General features: G+C 48.0%; 1 protein-coding gene across 4 annotated transcripts in view; it reads right to left on the bottom strand.

The window, feature by feature from the left end:
- The window catches only part of Smg6 (SMG6 nonsense mediated mRNA decay factor), a 249,559-nt gene that overhangs the window by 6,724 nt on the left and 217,421 nt on the right, over positions 1–25,414 (bottom strand). For all 4 annotated transcript variants that reach the window (XM_028866719.2, XM_037201489.1, XM_028866720.2 and 1 more), the window contains 3 exons: positions 17,777–17,953; positions 13,836–13,982; positions 905–1,058 (listed from right to left, as the gene is read on the bottom strand). In XM_028866719.2, coding sequence (XP_028722552.1) covers positions 905–1,058; positions 13,836–13,982; positions 17,777–17,953 — 478 coding nt within the window. The remainder of the gene's footprint in view (positions 1–904; positions 1,059–13,835; positions 13,983–17,776; positions 17,954–25,414) is intronic.

The following is a 25,414-nucleotide window of genomic DNA, read 5'->3' as shown; positions in this document are numbered from 1 at the left end:
GGGACTGGGAGGGAAGGCCCAATGGAACATCTTGGCATGGATGTCAGAGGTGGCTGTCAGGCAGACTGCCAGTCTGGTGTCTTTTCCAGAGAATAGGGTTCTCGAACTTGCTTCAGATGGCTGCTAGGAGAGAGGCATTAAACATCTGGGCTTTGCAATCATCTTACACAATCCTTGTCGCCACAGCACAGCCATCAGCTATAGAAGCTACATCAGCTCTATTTGACAGGTACCTAGAGACCAAAGCATAACCCGAGGCTGACCCATCAGGAAGCTCCAAGAACTAAGGGTACCCAATAGTCTCCAATGAACACTACAGCTAGGAAAAGCAGGCAGGCTGGACCCCGAGATACTTCCCTCCACTAGTACCAATGGCCCAAGTGGTAGGAATTGAAAGGCATGAGCCAAAGGTCATGCTCTGGAGGGTTCCTGTCAGTCTGGCCTTAGGGTGACATTGGCCAGAAGAATGTTACCTCGAACTAACAGAATGATCATGAAAAGCTACAAGACAATCAGACCAAAGGCATCTAACCACTTCAAAATCCTCCCAGCCTCCCTGCCAGACCACCCAGCAGCACTGCCGTTATCTGCCAGGGCTGAGTGTTTACCAATAACGGGAACCAGCTTTGCTGTTTTACTGCAAGCTTTATAAGGAAAAAACAAGGGCTGGGCTCTTGCAGCCGCTGGTTGCTGGGACACGGGAGTCCATTTGCTCAAGCAGTTTAAGCCATGGATCAGCCATAATAATTTGAACTACTCTGATTATTAAACAATTTTTCTTGCCCCATGCATTCCCTGCAAATCCTGTCTTACACATGAACAGCCAGGTCAGCCTGCCTGGCTCCGGGCATGTGAAGAGGGGCTGTGCACGTGCAGGGCTGCTGTGTCTTCCCACCCAGCTCACCGATGAGGGGCACCACCAAGATGTACTTCCTGCTCTCCAGCAGCCGGGCCAGACTGGCCAGGTGGTCAATGAAGCCGTTGGTATCTGGTACGAGGAACAAGGGTCTGATCTCCAGCTCCATCTGCCTCATCTGACTCTGGTCTTCCAAAACAGCCTACAGGGACACAGAATGTGAGGGAGCAAGAGAGTGAGCAGGCGGGTGAGCCAGGGCCCTGACTCAACAGTGTGTAAGCATCCTGCCCCCACACATCTCTTCCCCCTCCAGAGGCACAGCCACCCCTTCAGGCCTGAGGGACAGACCCACGGCTGAGCGAAGCAGTGCAATCAAAACCAACAGACCAAATGGCCCAGGGTGGGATCCCCCTAAACCTTGGCAATCACGAGGAAGGACCCTGATGGTATTGAAAATAAGTTTCTGAAAGGATCTTAAGACTAGAAACCAAGAATGTAAGAAGGGAGTAGGTAACTCAGCTAGGAAAGGGGCCCCACATGCCAGAAGCAGCATGCACACGGGCACCTCTCAACCTGACACTCAGGAAAATCCCTACCAGAACTGATCACTCGCTCCTTCCTTCCTTCCTTCCTTCCTTCCTTCCTTCCTTCCTTCCTTCCTTCCTTCCTTCCTTCCTTCCCTCCCTCCCTCCCTCCCTCCCTCCTCCCTCCCTCCCTCCCTCCCCCCTCCTCCCATCCCTTTTTAAAATGAGACGGGACAGAGTGGTGGCGCACGCCTTTAATCCCAGCACTCAGGAGGCAGAGACAGAAGATCTCTGTGAATTCGAAGCCAGCCTGGGCTACAAAGTGAGTTCCAGGACAGCCAGGGCTACACAGAGAAACCCTGTCTCAGAAACAAACAAACACCCAACAAACAGTAGATAACACATTGTCCAGTGTGGTGTCACATGCCTTTAATCCCAACACTCAGAAAGCAGAAGCAGACAAATGTCTGAGAGTTCCAGACTAGCCAGAGCTACAGAGTGAGACCCTGTCCTTAAAAAAAAAAAAAAAAAAAAAAAGATACACGGGTTGGCGAGATCTGATTCCTACAAATTACTCACACACATGTTGTGCAAGTGCTCAAACACAGACACACAGTGTAAAAAATTTTTAAAAAGAGGCTATTAGCAGAATGCTATTTATCATTCCCTGCAGCAGGGGTATAAAGATGAAGTTACATCCCAACTCATGCAAAGAGCAACCATCAGAGGGGTCACAACTGCTACCACCTTTCCTTGCTTTGCACAGCATTTCCTAAATGTGGGTCTTTTTTGCTCTCTGCCGCCTTTTCTTCCTCCTTCTCCTCTCTATATAGTTCCTGTCTCTCTATATAATCCTGGAACTTGATATATAGGCTAGGCTGGCCTTGAACTTGGAGATTTGACTGCCTCTGCCTCCTGCTGGGATTAAAGGCACACTACTCCCAGCATTCATTTTTGCTCAACTTTTACCCCTTTGCCACAATCCTGTTTAAGTAATACTATCATTGACTTCATTTTACCTTTAAATTGACTTTATTTAAATTGGGACTTTTTGTTGTATCCTATGCAAACCAAAATGCCATAAAAAACAAAACTGAAGTGTCCTGCCCCATACTACTCAACAATCACCTCTATCACCAGCAGATCTGTGCACCAATCACTCTCACCCTTAGAAGCCCACAAGCCAAAAACTGTGTGCTACAGGCTTTCACATCTCTGGGAAGCTCTGTGAACATCTGCAAAGCCCAGTGTCTTCTGGACTGACAGTCTTAACATGGGTGGCAATGACCTGCTGGGATAAGTTTAGGGTATATTTATCACTACAGAGTATATTCATTATTGTGCTATTTCCTCTGGGGACCGTGGCCAGGAAGCAAACTGGTCGGCTGGATCTATCTGCTCTGGCAGATTCTGTATAGGGAGCTAGCCAGTACCAGTGGGAATCCAGAAAAGCAGGTGGGCAAGTCCCAGTCCCCTCACTCCCTCTTATGGTCTTCTGAAACACAGCAACTGCCAGGACACAGACCCAGAAGCAGCAGAGGAAGTACATTTGCGTGCCAACTGAGATGGGGCCCACGGTGCCGGGACTGGCCACCAACAGTCAGCAGAAAGGCTGCTCAGGCTTCACTAAGTGACAGTAAAACTGAAAGGGCATGCCTTCAAATCACGGGGGTGGCTTTCCGTGACCTACCAGGGACCTTTCCCTATGAGTAAGTTGTTGTTGCCACTGCCACCACAGTTGGCGAAGACACAGGCCACAGGACAGTGGCAGCATGAGAAATGTGGCAGAGAGGCCCAGCCTGCTGAAATCCTCCAACTGATCTCACCTCACAAGGGGAAAGTGTCAGCCACCTTCCCGGGAGTTTTGGGTCACTGTTGCTCCCTAGAGAGCTGCCAACAGGACAGTAACACACTAATCTTGGCTTGGGCATTCAGAAGAACAGGAAATGGTTTTGCTTAGGTTCAGCAAATACTCTACTGTCCTTTTTCACGCCGAGGAGCAGCCCTTTTCCAGGCTTCTGTTCTCCATACAACTACCAGAATGCTTTTCCTGGAGCCCTGGGCTCCAAATCTCTGTCTTTCTGGGAGAAAGGACATAACAGGCTCTGCCACATGGCCCATGAATGATAGGACACTAGCACCTATAGTAGAGAGGCCTTAGTCTTAAGGAAGTACCACATCTCTGTTTTCCTATTTTGAGACATGACATGCAGCCTTGGTTAGACTTCCATTAAGGAAGTTGCCGACTGCCACTTTTCACTGTGGATGAAAGATGGGTTCCCAAGACCTTGACCATTACACCTGTATGCTGGTGGTAAGCAGGAGGGTCATTAAGCCAGGCAGCCAAGGCAGGCTGGGGGGGGGGGAGTGAATCTACTTGGTGTTTGACGACAGGACAGATGTAAAGCCTAGAGTAAGGTTCGGGGAAGCATTAACTTCCTTGAGTACTTGGAGTCCATGGCCAGAAAGGTGAACTAGCCATAGCTTCTCAGAGAAGTAGCAGATGGTCCCCTGGGAATGGGACAGGGCCAAGCTGCGTGTGGTGGTCAAAGCTGGGCTGCCCTCATCCGGTCCCAGGGACGCCTGCAGACAACTTCCCCTAACCTGGCTCTGCCCAGTGAGTCACCACACAACTGCTTCCTGTTCCCCACATGCCCTCATGGCGTCTCAGGAGATTAGACAAGGTTGCTGCCTCTTCTCCTAGGGTACCAGTGGGGTTGGTGGGTGAAGGGAGTCATACCTGGGTCACAAGATTAGTTCAGCAGCACTAAAAAGAACGGCAGATCAAGAAGGCTTAGGAGTCAGGCTCTGCGATGGGTGTCTGCGTTTCCGGCCCTTTCTGAGTGGCGCTGTATGTGTTTAGCATTTGCCCTCCCAACTTTTCCAGATTTTACCCGTCAGATTCCTGGCAGCTGTGCACGGCGCCTGTGCCGGCCGTCACGTCCCATTCTGATCTCTGGGTCGCACGGTGAGAGAAGGACACAGGATGCGCAGGGAGTGAAAAAGTGATGTCGATGGGGAGAGTGCCAAGTCCCCGCTCACAGCCATGGGACGCTCAGGGAGAGGGGGAAGCATGCTGCTGTGGAGTTCAGAGGCCGGTAGTGAGATTTATTTTTGTTTGTATGAGTAAAAAGCTGCAGAAGCCTCTGGTGGGAGTGAGGGGGGTGCAACTGGAACGCTGAGATTCAGACAGATCCGCCTGGCCTGGAGTCAAGAGTGCTGACCCGGAAGGAGAGTTCCACAGGAGCCCTCTGACTAGCTCAGCCTGGGCCACACTGGTTCTTAGACAGTGCCCTGGGAACCTCAGGAAAGTGTAGGCACCCAAGGTGGGTGTGGTGGCAGAAAGGAGGACCAGGAGTTCAGGATCATCCTTGGCAGGAGACCTTGTCTCAAAAAACAAAACAAAACAAAACAAAAAACCCAAAAATAAGCAAACTCGTAACCAAGCACAAAGAAGACTTTAAAAACTTTTTAAAAAAGTAGATACTCTGAACCAGACTTATGGCAATAAGGACTATGTTGGCATGAAGTGTGCAAAGGAAGATTAACTTCAGTTTGGGAAAAGTGCTACGCATCCAGCTATCTCTGAGGAACAGGAGCTTCCTGGAGCAAACTGACAGCCAACTGAGACAGACAGTATGCAACTGCCTAAGATGCTGGCAGCCGCATCTCTAGAAAGGCTCCTTTACAAGTGAAGTTCCTTCTACACAGTGAACATGGATTTTGTAATGCTAACCCACTGAAAATTGAGACACAAAATTACGAACAAACAGCGGGCTGTGGTGGTGCACACCTTTAGTCCCAGAGCTTGGGAGGCAGACACAGGCAGAGCTTTGAGTTTGAGGCCAGCCTGGGCTACAGAGCGAGACACTGTAGGACAGAGTCAGGACACTCAGGGCTGTTACACAGAGAAACCCTGTTTCAAACAAACAAACAAACAATGCAACTGGTTGCCACAGAAGGTACACAACAGACCAGGAAACAGGCAGACCCAGCAGAGGATTTCCTAAGTCTTCCTTCTGCTTAGGAGATCCATACAGTGTGGCTGTTTTCTTTCCTTCAAAGAATGATGGAACCATGTAGGCTCTGTGTTCTTCATTACTCTGGAGACAGAGTAGAGTAATGCCATTGCCAGAAGTGAGAGGATTTATATATAACACAGCAAACCTCTACACTCAGCTTGCATGTAAGAGTACCTTACTTGGTGCCTGGCACACACACATTAGTGACAACAATGACAATTTCTATTCTTGTACAACTCTCTTTTACATTCTGTGCATCTGAGTGACCATCAAAGATACCAGTAACTGAGAATAGGGAGGGAGGCACAGTAGTATTTATTTCTTTTTAGGAACTTATTTTTATTATTTTCAACTGTGTGTGTGTGTGTGTGTGTGTGTGTGTGTGTGTGTGTGTGTATGTGCGCGCACGCGAGCATGCATGTATGTACATGTGTACAGGGGGCCACAGGTGTTGGATCCCCTGGAGTTGGAGTTATAGGTGGTTGTGCGCCTGTGGTTGCTGGGAACTAAACTCAGGTACTCTGGAAGCACAGTTAAATGCTCTTAACGCTGAGCCGTCTAGTCCCAAGAGTATTTATTTCTATTTTGAGACTTACGGCTGTTGGGTACAATGGTATGTGCATGTAGTCTCAACTACCTGGGAGACCATTTGAACCTATCCATGAGTTCAAGGCCAGCCTGAACAGCACAGTGAGATTCTCTTTTTATGCACATGTGATATATATATGTGAGTTTATGGATACTTGTGCCTATGCATGTGTATACAAAGTCCACAGAAAGACATCCACGTATCTTTCTGTATATTTTTCCACCTTGTCTGGAGACAAGGTCTCTCTGAAGTTGAAACTTGATGTTTCAGGAAGGCTGGCTAGCTGGCAGACTCCCAGGGTTTCCCCCTGTGCTAGGGTTTCAGGCACACACAGTCATGTCCTGTTTTTTCCAGGGATGCTGGGGATTCTAACCCAGGTCCTCATGCTCGCAGGGCTAGGGCTTTAGCCAGCGGGTGATCTCCAAAGTGCCGACCTGTCTCTTAAGAGAAAAATGATACTTCTGATTTTCATTATTTATTTTCTAGCAAGGTTCCTTTTTTGTATCTTTGGGTGTCCTGGAACTAGCTGTGTAGACCAGACTGGCATCGAGCTCACGGATAGCTGCCTGCCTCTGCTTCCTGAGCTCTGGGATTAAAGGCCTGTGCCATCCACCCCTCAACTGAGCAGTACTCTTAGTTGTTGAACAATCTGTTTATTTTTGATAGGGCTTCACTATACTGCACAGGTTTGCCTCAGTCTTACGATCCTCTTGCTTCAGCTTCCCGAGTAGTAGGGATTACAAGTATACTCAACTGTGCCTAATAATACTACCTATTTTTCAAAACTACCTGGATCATAAATGAAAAAAAGGAAAAGAAAAAGTAAGAGTGGTGAGATAATCATTGGCAGAAACCAAAGGGAATGGATAATACACTGGCTATTGAAAGCGAGAGAACTTCCCCCGAGAAGCTCTTAGAATCCCTTTTCTGGATGTCCAAAAGCACCACAGGGATGAACAGATGCTTAAGCCATGTGTGGACATGCTCATAATCCAGCACTTGGAACGGGGGAGAGTGTATGTCCTGAGCTTGAAACAAGATACAAGTAGAAAAACAAAGTAAAAAGAAGTGTATTTTTTTTTCCTGGAGCTGAGGACCTTGCACTTGCTAGGCAAGGGCTCTACCACTGAGCTAAATCCCCAACCCGTGTATTTTTTTTTTTTTTTAAATTATGACTTATTTGCTTGAGACCCAGTGATGGGTCTCTGCAGGATGTGGTGGCACACACCTTTAATCCCAGCACTCAAGAGGCAGAGGCAGGCAGATCTCTGTAAATTTAAGGCCAGCTTGATCTACACAGAAAGTTCTAACTTACACAGGACTACATAGCCTCTGTTGCTTAGGCTAGCTGTGAAATCTTGAGCTCAAGTTATTTTCCCAACTGAGCCTCTGAACAGCTGGGATTATAGTGACGTCAGGACTTAACATAAAGCTCATAGGGCCTAATTATTATAGGAGCTCAATGAACTCAATCACAATCTAAATAATACTTTAAAGAAAACCCAAAGGAGTTAAAAATTTTGCCTGCATGAGTGGGTTGTGTACTATGTGCATGTATAGTACCTGTAGAGGCTGTAACAGGGTGTCAGATCCCCCTGGAACTAGAGTTACAAACAGTTTAACTGTCATGTGGGCACTGACTGGGAATGGAACCCATGTCCTCTAGAAGTGCTCTTAACTGCTGAACCATTGCTCTAGACCCTGAATTTTAATAAGTAACTCCTGTTCTGAAAAAGCCAAATAAGTATATACTCTCTCTTTTTTTGTGGAGAATGAAGGGCTAAGCATGATACTTCTGAGCTTGCTACAAGCATTGGTCTAAAGGTTTCAGTCAAAGGTTTGACCATTTTGGGATTCTGGGGGAAGTCAGAAGAACCCTGTGGATGCTTCGGACGCCAATGAGGTGACAGCAGCTTGAGCCAGCTGGCAGTCCAGTACCATGTGATGCAGAGGCTGAAGTAGGCCTGGGCGGTGCCCAGCTCTGAAGATCGATGTGCTTTCCTGCCCAGGGGCGAACGTGCCCCTAGATTGGTAGTGTACTGGCTCCCACATTGTCTCCGACAGCTAGGAGCCAGGGCTGAGTGTCTGCTTTCCGCTAGCTTCCATACAGGTGTATGTGTGGGTGGGGGAGGTGCTCTGTGCATACCCCATTGTTCCACAGTGTCCCCCGCCCCTCTGGCTGGGTGGCAGTGTGAATGGGCTGTAGCTATATTTAGAGTGAAACTCCTGGGGCTCCCACAAAGGAGTGACTGCATCTTCAGGAGGGTGGGTGGGCGGGAAGGGGACAGGCGAGTGAAGCTATTTTCAGAACACATGTCATTGCTGGCTACAGAGCAAGACCATGGCCATAATGCAGAGGGAAACAATAGCTGTGGCCAGAGGAAGAGCCTGTTATGTTTCAGGTGGGATGTTTGCAACTGCTCAGGAAACCTGACCCCGCCCAAGAGCAGCACAAATCACAGGAGAGCCTCATGGAATCAGGGGAGGAGGCAGGAGATTCACAGGGCCAGGACAGTATGAGGTGCCAACAGGCCATGCCTCATGCCTGGAGGAGGATTTTTAGTGACTGCTTGGCCCTAGGCACCTGGTTAGGAATGAAACCCTTCTGACCAACTTTCCAGACCAACCACATACCTTTTGCTAAGAACTCTTGACATCTCCCAAGAAGGGCAGTACAAATAAAAACACAGGCAGAAAGCAGTAAGGTATACAGGACCAGTACAGTAGGAAGTACATCATAGGCATCAAGGCAAAGCCTGGGCTAAGCTAGAGCGTGTGGTCTCAAAGCCTTGGGTGGGTGGACTTGGCACCCCTCACATCTAGGGGCCTGCCTGGGCTCTGTAGCTCCAGCTGTACAGGCCCTGAGAGCTCCCCACACCCCTGTTCTGACCTCTAGTCGGCCCCACTCGCCAGTCTCTTTGCAGTGCCGGAAGCAGGGAGGGACAGGCTGCAGAAGGAGGCCAGGCCTCACCTCCCCCATCTCCACAGATGAGCTTGAGGCCCAAGGGTCTATGTGGGAGCAGGGAAGTGGAGGTGTGGCTACAGCCCCAGATCACACTTGGACTTTATAGCCATCCTGGGGCGAGGGGGCTTTTGTTCAACCCCATCTTCATATCCCCTTCCCCAAACATGTGTGGTTCCTGTTTTGCTGCATCTGTAAAAGGCACTGGGAGCTGGGGACCTGCCTTACACCTCTCGGTTAACACCCTGGAGACTGATGGAGTTCAGAGCAGTGTAATTTACAGCCCATCTCTCCGATCTTAATTCACTGGATGCTCCTCTCTTCCTTATTGTATTAGTGTGACCCAGGTACCTGCCAACAATAATGGTCTCTCCAGCTAGGAGCCTCTCCCCTACTCCCAGGACAATTTATACCTTTTCCTTGGGATTTTCCCCCTTAAATTAAACAAAAAGAGGAAAAATAGAGAAGGTTAACACGGGTTTGAAGCACTGAGGCCCCGTGGTTCTGGGCAGGGAGCCAATGGCCTGAGGGCACACACATGTGTGTGCTCTCCCAGAAGGGCCTTCACCGGCCCTGTTTTACAGCTACCTCGGCACAGACTCCAGGGTTCACGCATATGGCCAGACAGATGTGTCTGGCTTACGTTCAAGGCTGGAAAATGAAGAATTATGGAAGTGAAGGGCCCCGGGCATTAAAAAGAAGGGGGAGGTAAAAGGGGGAATTTTTCCTCTGCTGAGAAATCCTCCTGTGGCTATGGGGCTGGAGGAAGGAGGCTGACAGGAGGCAGGGCCGCCAGCAGCAGAGCATGTGGGGCCTGTTCTTAAAGGGCCAAAGCAATCTCCTCTCAACAGAACTGTGGGACACAATCAATGGCCCTGGAAGTTAGACCTTACATTAGACCTCCAATTTTAGGACTGCTTATTGCTTGCATGGCCAACCTGGACAGTGTATCCTGGCCAAAGATAGAATAGTTACAGTCCATGTTCTCACAGCATCTTCCTCCCCTTTTAGGAGGGTTTTACTATGTAGCCCAACCTATATACTCAGGCTCACCATACAGTCCAGCCCTGACCTTGAACTTGTAATCTTCCTGCCTAAGCCTCGTGAGCATCAATACATGAAGTATTACCTTGGCTTATTTGTACCTGATCTTTCAAAACCAATTTCCTACTTATTTAATCAATGTATTTATTATGTATGGTGGAGGGAGTAGTCACATATGTCAGCATGTGCACAGAAGTCAGAAGACAACTTTCATGAGTCAGTTCTCGCCTTCTGTCACGTGGGTACTGGGAACTGAACTCAGATTATCATGCTTGGTGGCAAGTGCCTTTACCCGCTGAGCCATCTTGCCAACCCGTACTTTATCTTTTTTGTTTGTTCATTTTTTGAGACAAAGTCTCACTATGTAGCTCTGGATATCTTGGAATTTGCTTTGCTGACCAGGCTGGTCTTGAACTTAGAGCGACCTGCCTGCCTCTGCCTCCTAAGTCCTGGGATTAAAAGCGTGTGTTACCACACCCAGTTAATACTTGATCTTTTAAAAGACCTCACTCACAAGCCCAATCACTTATTTAAATAATAGCTTCTCTTAGGGCTTTGGTGGTGCACACCTTTAGTCCCAGCACTCAGGAGGCAGAGGCAGGTGGACCTCTTGAGTTTGAGCCAGCCTGGCCTACAGTGTGAGTTCCAGGACAGCCAGGGCTACATAGAGAAATCCTGTCTTGAAAAACAAACAAACAAAAAAGAAAGAAAAGAAAGAAAATAGGGCGGTGGTGGCACACACCTTTAGTCCCAGTACTCGAGAGGCAGATTCAGGCAGATCTCTGAGTTCAAGGCCAGCCTGGTCTACAGAGCAAGATCCAGGACAGCCAGGGCTACACAGAGAAACCCTGTCTTGAAAAACCAAAAAAAAAAAAAAAAAAAAAAGAAAGAAAGAAAGAAAGAAATAGCTTTTCTATTGCATGGTCTGTTCTTAAATCCACCCCCAACCCCAACCCCCCACCCCCGCCCCATAACATACACATACACTTTTGTGATTCCAGCCATCAGGAGAGTCAATACTCAATACTACTTGCTAAACTGAGCTGAGAACATGGTCCCTGATTCCTAGGAATTCCTAGTACAGTGGGGGAAAAGGCCCACAAATAACTGTAACATGAGACATGATAGCAGTCCCACAAATGATGTATAAATCAACACTGCAAGAACCCTAGAGCAGAGAGGAACTCCTCCTAGGGAGATCAGGGAAGGTTTCACTGGGGAGAAGGAGTTTCACTGGGAAATGCAGGGAAAATAGAATTTCAACAGGCAACAGGAAATTAGGGCAGAAAAAGAGCCCTTTGGATTGAGAGGCAGATTCAAGGAATATCTGAGAGTGGGAAAGGGCAGGGTGGGTGTGGAGCAGTGAGCAGAGAGGAAAGTTAATAGCACTATCTGGGCAGGAGTCTTAATGCCTGGACAGGCACTTTATACACACTGTTGCTCATCCTGAAGAAGTCCAGCAACTATGAGGCAGGTGCTGTGTTGAGTTCATTTTACAGATTCAGAAAAAGGCTCAGAGAAGTCAATCTCTTTGCCCAGTGTCTAATAGTTAATAACGGTTCACAGGGAGTGTGTTAATGGGAAACAAAGTAGGAAAAACACACTGGGAGCAGACTGGAAGCCTAAAATGTCATTAGAAGGAATTAAACTTTATGTCACTAGCCAACCAAAGGCACTGATGATTTCTAGCAGGGGAATGGCTATATGGGAAAAGAACTGAGCTCATGGTGTGGCTGGAGCTTGGTGGCCAGACTGAGCACTATGTTAAGTCCAAGAGGGGCCATTCACAGATTATAAAGTCAGTGGCACCCTCTGGAGCTATACAATGCAGGACTAAGGTTCAACAAGTCCCTGATTTAGGGTAGCAGCAGCAATGGGACCTAGGAGAGGAGGGGTGAATGGACAGGATATGATAAGAAATTGGATAGCAGGGGTAAAAGGTCATGGTAGAATTTAAGATGATGTTCTACTTGCTACCATTAATGAAGTCAACCAAAAATTTCTGTTAAATACCAATTCAGCTTGCTAGACTTAAAAACAATAGAAAGGATGGTGGAGTTAAATAAAAAATGGTGGGGGCTAGAGAGATGGCTCAGTGATTAAGAGCACTGGCTGCCCTTCCAGAGGACCCAGGTTCAATTCTCAGCACCCACATGGCAGGTCACAACTGTCTGTAACTCCAGTTCAGGGGAGCTGACACCCAAGGCAAAACATCAATTCACATAAAATATAAATAAATAAATAAATAAATAAATAAATAAATAAATAAATAAATGGTGGAGGAAGCCTGGAAAGGTAGCTCTGACTAGCAGAGAAGACAACAGTGCACTCACTGTGTTAATGAGAAGCTGGAGGAAAGAGGCTTAAGGACCCAAAGCTATACATAAGTTAACTATAATGGGGACTATGTTTTGGAGTTTTCTTTCTTTCTTTCTTTCTTTTTTTTGGTGAGTAGGTTTCATGTAGCTCAGGCTGGCCTTGAACTTGGTTTACAGCTGAGGATGGCTCTGAACTCCTACCTCCACATCCCACATGCTGGGATTACAGGCTCATGTTACCATGCATAGCAGGACTAAATCTGGTAAAAACAGGTCTTGGCAGTGATTTCTTTAACAGTTGAACTGACAGTCAAGATATGGAGGTGGTAACTAGAGGTTGGACTTTTTTCAAGACTGATGGTGAGAAAGAAAAGGGCAGGAAGAGAGACTTAACGATGATGCTGTTCTTTGGGCCACAAAGAGGTTTATAGTCAGAGCCATGGAAGGCTTGTGTAGGTGGCCACATTACAACAGGCAAGCATGTAGAGGTATACTGTATGCTGGATCCTAGTAGCAATAGGACATGGGCATGTCTAAAAGACCAATTCCAACTGTTGTCATTCCCTCCTGGGGCAGGGTAACGAGAGTAATCTCAGATAAAGGGACCACTGTGGGCTAAGCATTTGGAGGCAGTGTCTCATGCAAGCCTCTGGGGACAGTAAGAGGGAAGTACTACCACTCTACTTTGCAGAAGAAGAAACAGGTCCTTCAAAGTTAAATAATTTGCTCTGTATTATAAGCCTAGGTAAATGTCAGCCTCTGAATTATATCAAGTTTGCTTGGCTTTCTGCACTAAACCCTATGTTTAAGAGAAGAACAGCATGCCAAGAGTGGTATACTTGCCTTTGGAGGCACTTTTGAACTCTGTGAAGACACACATGCCTAGAGAGAAACCTGAAGACACACATGCCTAGAGAGAGACCTAAAGACATGCTTGGAGAGGCAAGGAAAGGGGTTTAATGCTCCCCCATGTACAAAGTCTATAAAGGGAGCATAACTTGCGTGGAGAAGTAAGTATTCAGTACAAGGAGACAGATCTGGGAAAGCCATAGAGAAAAACTTGCTAGAAATGAAGGCTTGGGCTTCCAGGACGGCTGACAGTGGGGTAACCCCTAAATATAGATTAGGTAGCTTCTCCCTGGGAGAATCTGTAGAAAGTACTCTGTCCAAAGGGGGCTCTCCCATTACCTTGGGAACCCAGGTAGCCTGTGGCTACGGCATCCTAATCACACAAAAAGGAGTGCCCTCCATGAATATCTACATAAGGTGAAAGAGAACTCTGAGTCTCTTAAATTGCATGAAAGATTGTATGTGTGGTGTTGATAGAGGCTCACAGGAAAAGTGATGCTCATCAGACACTGAGAAGACCCTGTCCTGCCTTAGAACTCACAATGAGGGATGCACAGTTTGGGTGCAGAGGTGGGGTATAACAAGATACCCTGCCACTCCCTGCTCACATCATTTCATGGTTTGTAGAGTCACACCCTCAATGGGAATGGGTTTCTCCAGTTAGGCTTCACCTGGATCTTTTCTTGGCGACGCTGCTGCTCAGCTATCTTCCTTGCTAGAGCCAGCTTCTTGGCCCGAAGTTCCCTGATATCATCCTCGCCCCCACTGCCTTCAGCCTCTGAATCTTCCTCAAAGTCTTCAATCACCACATCTTCTTCCTTGGGTAAAGGAAAGACACAGACAAAGGTAAAGAGCAGAGAGTGAGCCATGGTACCTAATGGGTCCATTCTATTCCTTTAGCCCCACCCCATGCTGATGGGGAGCACTCCTTGCCAAGGGTTCCCTGGAATATGTTGGCAGAAGCTGTCACTCTTTCCCTTAAATTGCACCCTTACATGCTAGAGCTTTTTCTTATACATTCAAACCTACGACACTCATAATCACATATGTTCACTTGCATGCTTGTGTTCACACTCCTTTGTTCTCCTTTGTACACACTCAAACACAAACTTTGGACCTGTTTTCATTTTGAAATTATAAATGATTCAAAGAGTAAACTATGGAGAAAGTTGAACTGCCCAATTTAAATCTAATTCCTGCTAATAATGTGATAAGAATCAACTCTGGCCAACATCTGGGAGCTAAGCAAGGAAGTTCCCTTGCCCCAGACAGCATCAAGAGCAGATGCTGTAGCTCTATAGACCTTGTCTTGATTTCTTTTAAGACCACAGCCTGGAGATGTCAGGACTTCTGGGCCCCATTAAAAAATTCACATAACATGGCTTTGCTTAGCTGCCCTCCAAGGGCCTAGGCTGAGTAAGAAGGAGGTGGCTGGCTAGCTTAAGGAGCCTCCTTGCCAGGCTGATGGAGCCTTCCCCAGGGATGGCACTTCCTCACTTGCAGACTCAGTTCTCAGCAACCACTGCTCCCCGGGTGGTCCTAGCTCCATTCCTCACTCTCTTACTTTTGGCCTTGGTCAGGAGAGAACATACAGCTGCCCAAGAGTTTCCTTTGAGGGACAGGACTAGCAGGGGAACACAGGGAGTGAGTCAACAGGCGAAGGAAGATTCCTGCAATTCTAACAGGATGATAATAATGACTACACTGACAGCCACTGGCTACTCAGTGCTTTTTATGGGCTGTATACAGGGTTATGTGTTTTCCATACATTAACTCTTTTAACTCTCACGACTCCTTTAATTCTCATAATTGCACATAGCTATTACCACCACCCCCTTCTTATTTTTGGCTTTCTAAGACAGAGTTTCTCTGTGTAGCTCTGGTTGTCCTGGAACTCACTCTGTAGACCAGGCTGGCCTCAAACTTATAGAGATCCGTCTGCCTCTGTCTCCTGAGTGCTGGGATTAAAGGAGTGCATCATCATCACTGGCCCATCCATGCTTTATAAATGAAGACATTTAGTAAAATAGCCTGCTCAGAGTCAGAGGTGGCAGGAAGCAGAGCAAGGAATCAAACTCAAGTGAGTCTGACTCCATGTCTGCTCTTACCAATCATAATGAACAAACCTGCAGTTCTGAATTGAGAGAGCAATTGCTGCTCAGATCCAGCCCTTAATGGCTTAGCTTTGTCAGGCCTGGACCTATTAACATAGACTGGGATTCTCTTGGTAAAAAGTAGTTAATAAGTGTAAGGAAGGTGATGAGGAAGGGGGGTGGGGTCTAGGGAAGATGGGTAGTTTGGAAGTATCTCTAAGAACTACAAACTATCCTGTTACAAAGAAAGATGTTCAAGGACACCCCACTGCCACCACACACCTCTTCCAATTAGTCTGCAGTTTGGGGAGATGAGAGCTACAGATAGAATCTGTCACTGTCCTGAGAGGTGTGAGGGGTCTAGGACACTGTCCACAGGCACCGTTTATTTGTCAATACCTGGTCATGGGAAGGGAGAGGATTTCACATCCACTTCCGTGCTCACAGGGTAACCCTGCATGGAAGCAAGTGCAACAAGATGTCCGCTGGCCCCCAGAGGAAGAGTGTCCTTGCCTGCTCTCACCAGAGATGGACAGTTAGCACTGGTTTAGAGTGAGCAGGACTGAGGTCAAAGGAGGGTCAGAGAAGCTTGTCTGAGGTTTGCTCAGCTCTCATAGCAAACGAGGAAGTGCAGGGTTATGAAATTACACAGAACAGGGTAAGTAGGGTTTCCCAGGGACCACTGACATAAAGGAACCCAGGAGACTCGTGGGAAAAGGAAGAAGTGGGCAGCCTGGTGTGGGTCACGAACCTTTGCCTGGTCAATAAGCCTCAGAAGGAGACTACTGTGGCACAAGTGAATCTGGCACCAGAAGTGGCCTGCTCCTTCTAGGGTGCCTCTTTGCCTAGCTAGGCTTGTGCTGCCAGTTCCACTGTTCAGAGACATCTCTTACAGTCATGCTGGAGAGCTGGCTTTTCTCATTCTCCACTGCCTACGTTAGCCTTCTAGTGTGGCTGAGATAAAGGAAAGAGGTACGGGCACCATGGCCCTGTGTTTCCCACACTGTGTCCAGGGCTGCAGGAGCACTGTTCTGCCTGCTAAGGTTTGGACATCCCAATGGCTCTGGCAACTCCCCTCTCCTCCCATGCTGACAGCTCATTCTTTCCCGTACTCCCTGCCCAGGTTTCATCTGGAGTCTGGAGTTGTGGGCTTAGCTACAGCCCTGGAACCACCTCTGTCCTGGAAGCTGAGCCCTGTGTCATCAGGCATGGGGTGGAGTTCTCCAGCTATCCTAATGAAGTCAAGCCAAGACTGCTTCTCTGAAAACTCTGTTCCAAAGGTGGCCCTCTATCACTGCCTGAGATCCTAAACGACAGCTTCCAGCTGACATCTGGCTTCCTTGGCCTGTTGCTGATTTCATCCCTGTACCCCGCCCTGCTCCACCGGGCGCTTGAGACTGCTGTGGGCCAAATGACTGTGTTGGCCTATGGGTGACCTGGCCTCTGGCTAGAATTGCTTCCGTCCCTTCCCTCCATCCCATGTTTCTTTCTACCTAAGGCCCCTGTCTTTAATACTATGGGGTAAAAAGAAGGAACGAGCCAAACTTCAGGCAAAAGTGAGATGTGTGCATGGACCCAGACAGAGTTACCCGCACCCAGACAGACAGCAAGGAAGCTGACAGTGAAGCTCAATGCACACATGCTCCATCTCCACCACACAGTCACATTTACTCAGAACCCCAGACCGCAGGAGGACTGGCAGCAATGTTCATTGAAACTGATACACAAACTGGGCACACGCAGATGACCATCAAAGACCATCCCCAGAAAGACATGCATGCACCTAGGGCAACTGCCAAGGAGGCCTGCAGGGCGGGGACACAGGTAAGCATGCATACATAGTGTGGCCATGCGCTCGCGTCTCTCTCTCTCTCTCTCTCTCTCTCTCTCTCTCTCTCTCTCTCTCTCTCTCACACACACACACACACACACACACACACACACACACACAGATACGCACACGAGTCTGGAGTGAAGCAAGGGCTACAGGAAAAACCAAGGGCAAACAAACAAGAGGAGAATTCCTTAATCACATCAGGATGTGCAGGAGGGAGGGAGGGGGGGAGGAAGAGAGGGAGAGCAGGCCGGGGGAGGGGTGATTTTCCACATGGGGCCAGCAATGTCAGCTCTTCCTGTACGTGAGTGAGCCTGAGCCGGAGGCTGGAGTTCAGGCCTGTGCTGTGCTGAGCTCCACACATCTATAAACTTGATCCTCAGCCTGAACCCTAACACCCCTCTCTCTACTGCCTTTCCTAAGCCTCCAGAGCTGAACATTATTAAACTCTTTCCTCCAATGCAACATTAAAAAGAAGCATCTGGAACTCGTAGATGGAGGCAATGGGGTGGACTGGCAGGAAGGGGCACCAGCAGAGTGCACTCTTGAGAAGTCGGCTGTCATGTCACCAGACACTGAACTACGAGGTTATAAATAACCCCAAGGAGAAGCTCCAGCCTGGGGATCGGGGCATGGGGGAAGGGGAGCCCTTCCCTCTGCCATACGGGCTCTTCCCGAAGAGTACCTCATCTTCCAGTTGTTTTCCCTCTTGGCTCCCCATTTCCTTTCCCATGGTGTCTGGGACGGGTGCCACTGACACATATTTTCCACCCTTGAACGCCAGCAGAGGCTCTTCTTGTCCACAAAGGGCTTCCAGAAAATACTTCAGTACTGCGACCCTTTTGCAGTCAGCTGCAATAACCTACAGGGCGAGAGGGAGAGAAGAAAAACAGCATTTCTGAGAGGGAGATGAAGATGAGAGACTGTTGGCTGCAGGGCACATGAGAATTGTGTCAAAGTTACTGGGGAGGGAGGCAGTATGAACAACGAGAGTGTGCGTGTGGACGGAGGCAAGCAAGGACCAAGGTCTTCTGAAGGAAGGAAGTCACCAGGGCCCTGCTTAGGTCATCCCTGGGGCAGCAGACAACCTCAAGACCAATGCCAGGTGCCCTCAGGGCTTGTGCTTTTCTTTTACTAAAGTCCTGTTATGAAAAAAACAAAAGCAAGAAAATCACTCCTAAGCTCGGAAGAGCGGTAACAGGACGAGGGATGGACTGCTGCAGGCTGGCTACCCTAGATCACAGCTTTCCAGCACCCCTGGTGCCCTTCTCCAGACCCCCTCCAGGACAACTTGCAGACTGAAAGATAAGCTTCCCTGGCGGCTGCATCTTAGTCATTCTGAACTCAGCTGGATGGAAGCTGCCTGACCTGAGAACTGGGCAGGGAATTATCAGGAGGAGAAGACTGGGCAGAGCAGGTGAGTTCACCAAGGTTCTGCCCTGCAGGGTTCACGTGAGTTGCTCCCAGGTTGCTACAGCAGCACAGATGACAGTGCTGTCAGAGAAGCTGTGGCTGATTTAGCTGAGGTGTGACTTATGATCCTGAGCAACTGTCAGACTGGTAAAGGTCTCCCATGAAGAAGTGTCCACAGTCACCTAGCCTGGAATCCTCCCTGCAAGACCACATATGCACATCTCCACCTCTCTCTGTGCTCGTGCTGTGTGTGTGTGTGTGTGTGTGTGTGTGTGTGTGTGTGTGCTGTCCTCCTCCTCCTCCTCCTCCTCCTCGTCCTCCTCCTCCTCCTCACTGGGGCCTCCCTTCTCTTACTCTCTGGCTTCTCGACGTGCACCTAAATAGTAGAGGGCCATTTCTACACCATAATGGTCAGACACGACACAAAGGGTAGCCCCTTCAGCAGTGACTCCAGGACACACTGCACGACTAAGACCCATTTTGAAATGTTATTTTACTTTATGTGCTTGGGTGTTTTGCCTGCATGTATGTTTGTGCAACACATACATGCCTGGTGCACAAGGAATCCAGAAGGCAGCGTCAGATCCCTTGCAAATGGGGTTACAAATGGTTGTGAGCCACCACGTGGGTGCTGAGAATAGAACCCAGGTCCTCTGGAAGAGCAGTCAGTGCTCTCACCTGATGAGTCAAATCTCCAGCCCCACTCACCCCTAGACCTATTTTAAACCTCATTTCTGAATGTGAAAGGACAAGTGCAGGGCTGTTGTAGAGACTGGACTGTCTAGGCTCATCATTTCACCACTGTACATGCCAGCTCCTCCACTCAGAAGGTGCCAAAGATCACATTTTGTACTTCTCACGTTTCCCTGTCAGGGTGCTATGAGAATAAAATGGGCACACCACAGGCTCGTGGAAGAAGACTGGCGGGCACAGAGAAACTCACTGGAGACCACAGGAACAGATGATACAGGATGAGCCATGTCTTCCAAGACAAGGTGTAACGAGTCATCACTCTGGCATATGGCTGGCCAGGAAGAGTGCATGCACACCAGTCATCTGTGCCACAACTTCATTGTCTGCCATCTTCTCCCCTGCCCAGATGCCACTCACCTGTGGCTATTGCCACCATAGTAGTAGGCTAAGTATCTGACCACCTCCATGTAAGAGGCTTCCCTGAAGAGTCTTAGAACCTTTTGAGCTTAAGGGGCCTGATCCTGGATACCTCCCTGAAGGTCCTGCCTTGGGTCAGGGCAGGTAACCATGGTTCCATCGTGTGTATTGAAACATGTGATGAGGAAGGCTACAAATACAGAAGCAGGGGCTAGAAGGCATTAAAGAGCAGAGCTGAAATGAGTAATAGCCTGGCAGGCAGCACGCACAGTGGCCTGCCTGCATCCCCAGTCTCTCACTTGCAGAGGAAACTTCTGCATTTCCACAAGACTGCCAGTTTCCTCTCTGTGGTCTAATTTTAACCACCTTGTCGTTACAGTGTGTGTCAGCCACCTGACCCCATTATGACCTCTGACCTTATGGCCCAGCTACTGCTTGCACTATGGAGAATTATGTAATGGATCCAGGACTTTCCTTTCTGGCATGAGATTGCTGCCACTGAGTGGGGTGGAGAGGGTAAAGGAGTGAGGAGAAGAGAGAGGAGTCAGTAATAGTGCTTGGCTCACCTGGATGTGAAAGGGCCACAGGAGCCCCAGTTCAATCTGTAGCAGAAACCTGCCCAGGAGAAGACAGTGTCTTATGGGTGTATGCTCACACAAGTGGGAAGAAACACCTCTGTCATTAAGGCAGGCCCTGGGTGGGTACATGGCTCAGGAAGCAGTGTGATTCCTGGCCAAGAGGGAGAAAGGCCACATGTGTGGACGTGGGACTCCTGGAGATGGGGATTTCCAGGGCACAGCAGGAGCTTGGGGCGCAGACATCCTGAGCCTGCCTGCAGCACATCCTTAGAGGTTCAGTGGGACTATCATGAAGAAAGACAAGCGAAAAGAACTCCCACTGCTCCAGTTTTCATTTCCATACCTTTTAGAATGAACCTAGTTTGCCTGGAGTTTTGTCTGCTTTGGTCATTCATTCATCATTGCCCTTAAGGGCAATGACACTACTGTGACTGCTCAAAGAGCTCTCCTCCATTAGGGTAGCCTAATTTGAAGTCAAGAAGTCCAAAAAGGATTCTACCTGTTTATATAGAGATGATTTACCCATATTTTGGAAGAGTGTTTTCTCTTCATTGTAATCCAACCACGGGAAGAACAAATAAAGTTGGACACAGTATTCTTGGGTTTTTAAAGTACAGTGTGGCAGTGAGAAATGTATTCAAGCTATTTTGTAAACTGGGAAGACCATAAGCAGAACATCTAGGCCTTGCCCAAAGATGCAGGGCTGACTGTGAGAGCATTCTGCCACAGGGTGGGATGAAAACAAAGCTCTCTTGACTCTGGATTCTACAGAAGGCTCTTGGGAATATTCCCCCACACAAAGGGGCTCTAATAATTGAATCAGAAAGGGACAAAACAACAAAAAAAAGTTTAATATGTTAAGGGATATATCAAGATGGAGAAAGCCTTTCAAACCACTTGCTTTAAAAAGCAAACTCCAGGATGATCTCTGCTCAGCAATGAAGTTCCTGGCAGGAGAGGGGTTAAAGGTTAAAGGGTTGAAGGTTCTCTGCTTGGAGAGGAGGGAGTGCCGATGAAATCCATAATATAATCCCCACAGCAACGCCTTCATGAGTATATTTTTCCATTTTATATCAATGAAAAGTAGAGAATGTAAACGGTACGTCCACTGCCACTTGGGCAAACTCTCCATTTTTCTGAGGAGAAAGTTAGGTAGGACAGAGTTTCTCTGGGTTGTGAGAGCAGGGCTGGACCTTTTTGGTAGCAGTCCTTGCCCTTCTGGAGGAAGACTTACTTTGTGGCTGACTACCAAGAACTCCAGAGTTAATGGACCAAACTCTGAATGAATCATTCTTGCTTTGAAGAGAAAACTGGGGTTAGGTCAGGGAAGACCTGAAAGAAAAGCACCCTAAGAAAGCCCCTTCCTACCTCCCTGAAGGTTGTCTAAAGCAGCTCCCCATCAGCAGCAGGAACCGAAACCCGAGGCTTCAGGGCTCCAGCTATCTATCACCCCATCAGGTCCACACATACAGAACACCAAGCAGAAAGGAAAACTGAAAGCGATGTGGAGAGGTGATATCAGTGCCTGTTCGGTCCCAGGCTCAGTTCCTTAGAGAGAGATAATGTGAGCAGGTAATGAGGTGGGGACAGGGGCTGAGAGGCAGGCCCTGAGAAACGCACAAGAAAGCTTTAGACTGACACAGGAGAAGCTTGGTGTACAGTCTGGGGTATCTTACATGGGGAGATGGACAAGCAAGACTGGTGAAAACTGAGTAGCGGTCTACACGGAAAGAGCAAAGGAACTGATGCTACTTTATGAAAGGTGGAAGACAGCAAGAGATAAAGAGGACCAAGCACCAAGCATCACATACTGATGTAAGCTGAGTTCCAAGATGCAACACCTCACAGCAGCCTTGGGGAAGGGAGAAAACCTGGACCAGGCAGGAAATAAGAGGAAGGGTTGGAATGCTGACAGGCCTCTGGAGCAAACTCCTGAACGAAAGGCTCAGCGTGTCCCAGCAGCTAGTTATTTTGCAACATTTCTTTCACTAGACTTTTGGTTAGGGGAATCAGAACTTGCACCACAAGCCAGTTCTTTTTTTTTTTTTTCTGTCTTAAAAGTCCAACTTACCATCGTTCCTTTGGTTAAAACAAAACAAAACAAAACAAAACACACACACACACACACACACACACACACACACACACACACACACACACACACGGGTTTTCCCCTGCAAACTTAAGTTTACAGGTTGTTTTTCTTGTTTCTCTAAATGGAGCCAATTATTCTCACATTTGTTGAAGCCTTCAATCAAGTTTTATAGCTTGTTAATTTTACAAAATGTCCTTAGAGCAAATGAGATGCAGACAGGAAAAGTGAAGTCTTGCTGAGATTATTAAGAAACCTTAAAATAGACTCCAAATCTACCACCAAGGCTGGTAAAATACAGGCTGCTTGGCTGGCTTCTGAGGTCAATTAGCAATGGGTTAATTATCATCTTTAATAAGCCAAGCCTATAGGACTGGCTACAAGAAACTGAACTCACACAAATGTGTTTCCACGAACCAGGAACTTGTAGCTATGTGGGATCAGCCTTACTTCTGTAGCAGCCAAGGGTGGGTCAGCTTGAGAAGGGGGTCTGCCAATGAAAATTCAGATACAAGAAATAAAGAATCCCACACAGGGAATCCTCTGGAACTAGGAGGACAGAGGAAACAGTTTATTCACATTCCTAGGGGGAGGGGCTTCCTGGCAGGGAGCAGACTCAAGAAGCAGGAGGGAAACTGGCCACAGGATGCACAATCACTATGAAGACAGAGGCAGTAGTTTAGGACCAGGAGACACACACTCATAGTCTGAGTCAGAAGAAGCAGGTATAAAATGGAGAGAGGGTCAGGGGTCGGAGGAGTGAGAGAGGAAGAAGCTGGACTTGGGCTGGGTGACCAAGATGAGACAGAGGAAAAACCAGGAGTCCTGTACCAGATACATCGCTAATAACTTGGGCATACAGTGTCTAAAGGGTCAGTCCAAACAGCCTCTCTTTCCTGATCCCTACCCCAACACAGCCTCATTTCTATGCAATATGCCAAGCACAGGCCACTTCTTGGTTACCTCTGATTCTAATGGCTATATCTAGCCCTCCCTAGACCCTATGGTTGACCTGTATAGGTGAAGAGCGGGGTCAACAGGTCACACACAAAGTGCTAACAGCACTAGTTAACCCACAGCAGCTGCTGCATCCTTGACCTGGGTCCCTTCCCTGTTTTTTCAGAGAAGGCAGAGTGAACTGTCAGCAGTCAGGCGGCACAGATGTCTGTCTGTTCTCCACACCCATCCGTACCACATGCACACACACATTCATGGCAGCAGCAAGTCTCCTAAAGGCTGATAGACAAGAAGTGGCAAAGAGTGAGGGGAAGGATTGGGTAGCAGTAAGGTTGCTAAAGATTCAAAGGTGTGGGAACTTGACCACTGAGAAAGAGGTACTAACTGCTACTTCCTATCTGTGCCTCTAAAGACAAGTTACTTTCTCAGAGCCTCTATTTGCTCAAGTTGTTTCTGATGTACAAGGTATAATGCATATCAAATATTTAGCAAGGTGCCTGGCCCAGGAAGTACCTTAATAAATGAGTGGTTGTTACTGTTTTTCTTCCTCTCTGCTTCATTCTATTCAGAGGTGCCTTACACCACTGAGAAGTTTAGAAGCTGGACTCAGGCAAGGCGGGAACAGGGCTGGAGGACACCTGGCTACTGACACTGCTGTTAAGTCTTAACTCACAATTAAGGTGCTAGACTTAGGCTGCTGAGCAGGTAGGCTGGTGGAGAGAAGGTCCGGCCTCTCTCTAGCAGTCCTTTCTCTCTTCCTATTCTCCAAAGTCCCGGACCTAACCACAGGCATACATGCATTCTACAGGACTCTGGAAAGGACCTAAGTGCCTGGGCAAGTATGCCACTAGTAATAAAAGCTATCAGAAAAAAAAAAAAAAATCCAGCCTTAAGCCAAAATCCTGGCCCATTATAGTGGTGTCAAGGGTAGTAGATTTGCCTTAAATAAGGCTCAGCAGGATCTTTGCCCCAGGTATCCTGATAGAGAAGTAATGATGAGAAAACACCCTTTATTGAATTTTCAACCCACCTGAATTTCCTGGTCTTTTCGGCTAGGCACCTGAGCTTCCTGGGGCAGAATATGGCTTACTCTTCACAAACTTTCCCCAGGGAAAGTAACTATTCACTCAGAGCTCTGAGCTCCGCTGTTCCAGCAAGGTGTACTCTCATCAGCTAGGGCACCACAGACGGCAGACTATAGGCAGCAGTAGCTTGGGCTGCAGTCCAATCCTGCTTCCCCTGCAGAGTGCTCCAGAGCAACCACCCACATTGGCAGGGGTTGGGGCGGAAACGGGTACTGCCAACACAATCCTTTCAGGTCTGGCTGGCTTCAGCTGGTCTGAAACATGGAACACAGGCACTGGGCCCTCTCTTACTGAACCAGCAGGGGAGGCTGCAAGCTCAGCCCCCGGGGAAGACAGTCTTTATCTGTTGCCACATTGAGTGAGTTCTGGACAGAATCAGGCTCCAGTCCAATGGATCTCAACCTGTGGGTCGTGACCCCTTTGGGGAGGTGGGGGGAGGGTGTCAAATGACCCTTTCACAGGGTTGCCTAAGATATATGCATATCAGATATTTACATTACGATTTATAACAGTAGCAAAATTACAGTTATGAAGTAGCAACAAAAATAATTTTATGTTTGGGGGTCACCATAACATGAGGAACTGTATTAGGGGGTTGCAGCATTAGGAAGGTTGAAACCACTGATTTAGTTACTCTGAGCCCCATTCTTATTTGCCTTCCAGATAGCTAGACACAGGGCTCCTTCACCAAACCTGTTCTAGTTTTATTTATTCTGTGTGGGGAGAGAATGTCCTTTTTGAGTCATCTGTAGCATTTGACAACACAGGCAACATTCAATCAGCAAATATTTATTAAGTGCCTACTGTATGAATAAGTATCATTGTTTGGGACCTGGGATTCAACAGGAACTGCAAGGTCCTTGTTTCAGTGGAGTAAGGGTCATATTCATACTAGGTAAACAAGACTTAGTACCTACAGCACTCAGGTAGGTAGAATTCTTATTCTTCTTTCCTCAAAGGAGGATATATGCCTTACAGAGACAGAGACAAATACACTGCTGCTTTATGTCTTTCAGGCTGATGGGTTGTGAAAAGTCAGGACAGAGACCTCCCCTAGGCCCAGCCTTGCTACAGAACAAATTAGACCC

Source organism: Peromyscus leucopus, chromosome 8b (genome assembly GCF_004664715.2).
Source record: "Peromyscus leucopus breed LL Stock chromosome 8b, UCI_PerLeu_2.1, whole genome shotgun sequence".
Lineage (NCBI taxonomy): Eukaryota > Metazoa > Chordata > Mammalia > Rodentia > Cricetidae > Peromyscus > Peromyscus leucopus.
Note: the sequence above shows the minus strand (reverse complement) of the source record. Positions and strands in the feature narration are given on the sequence as shown.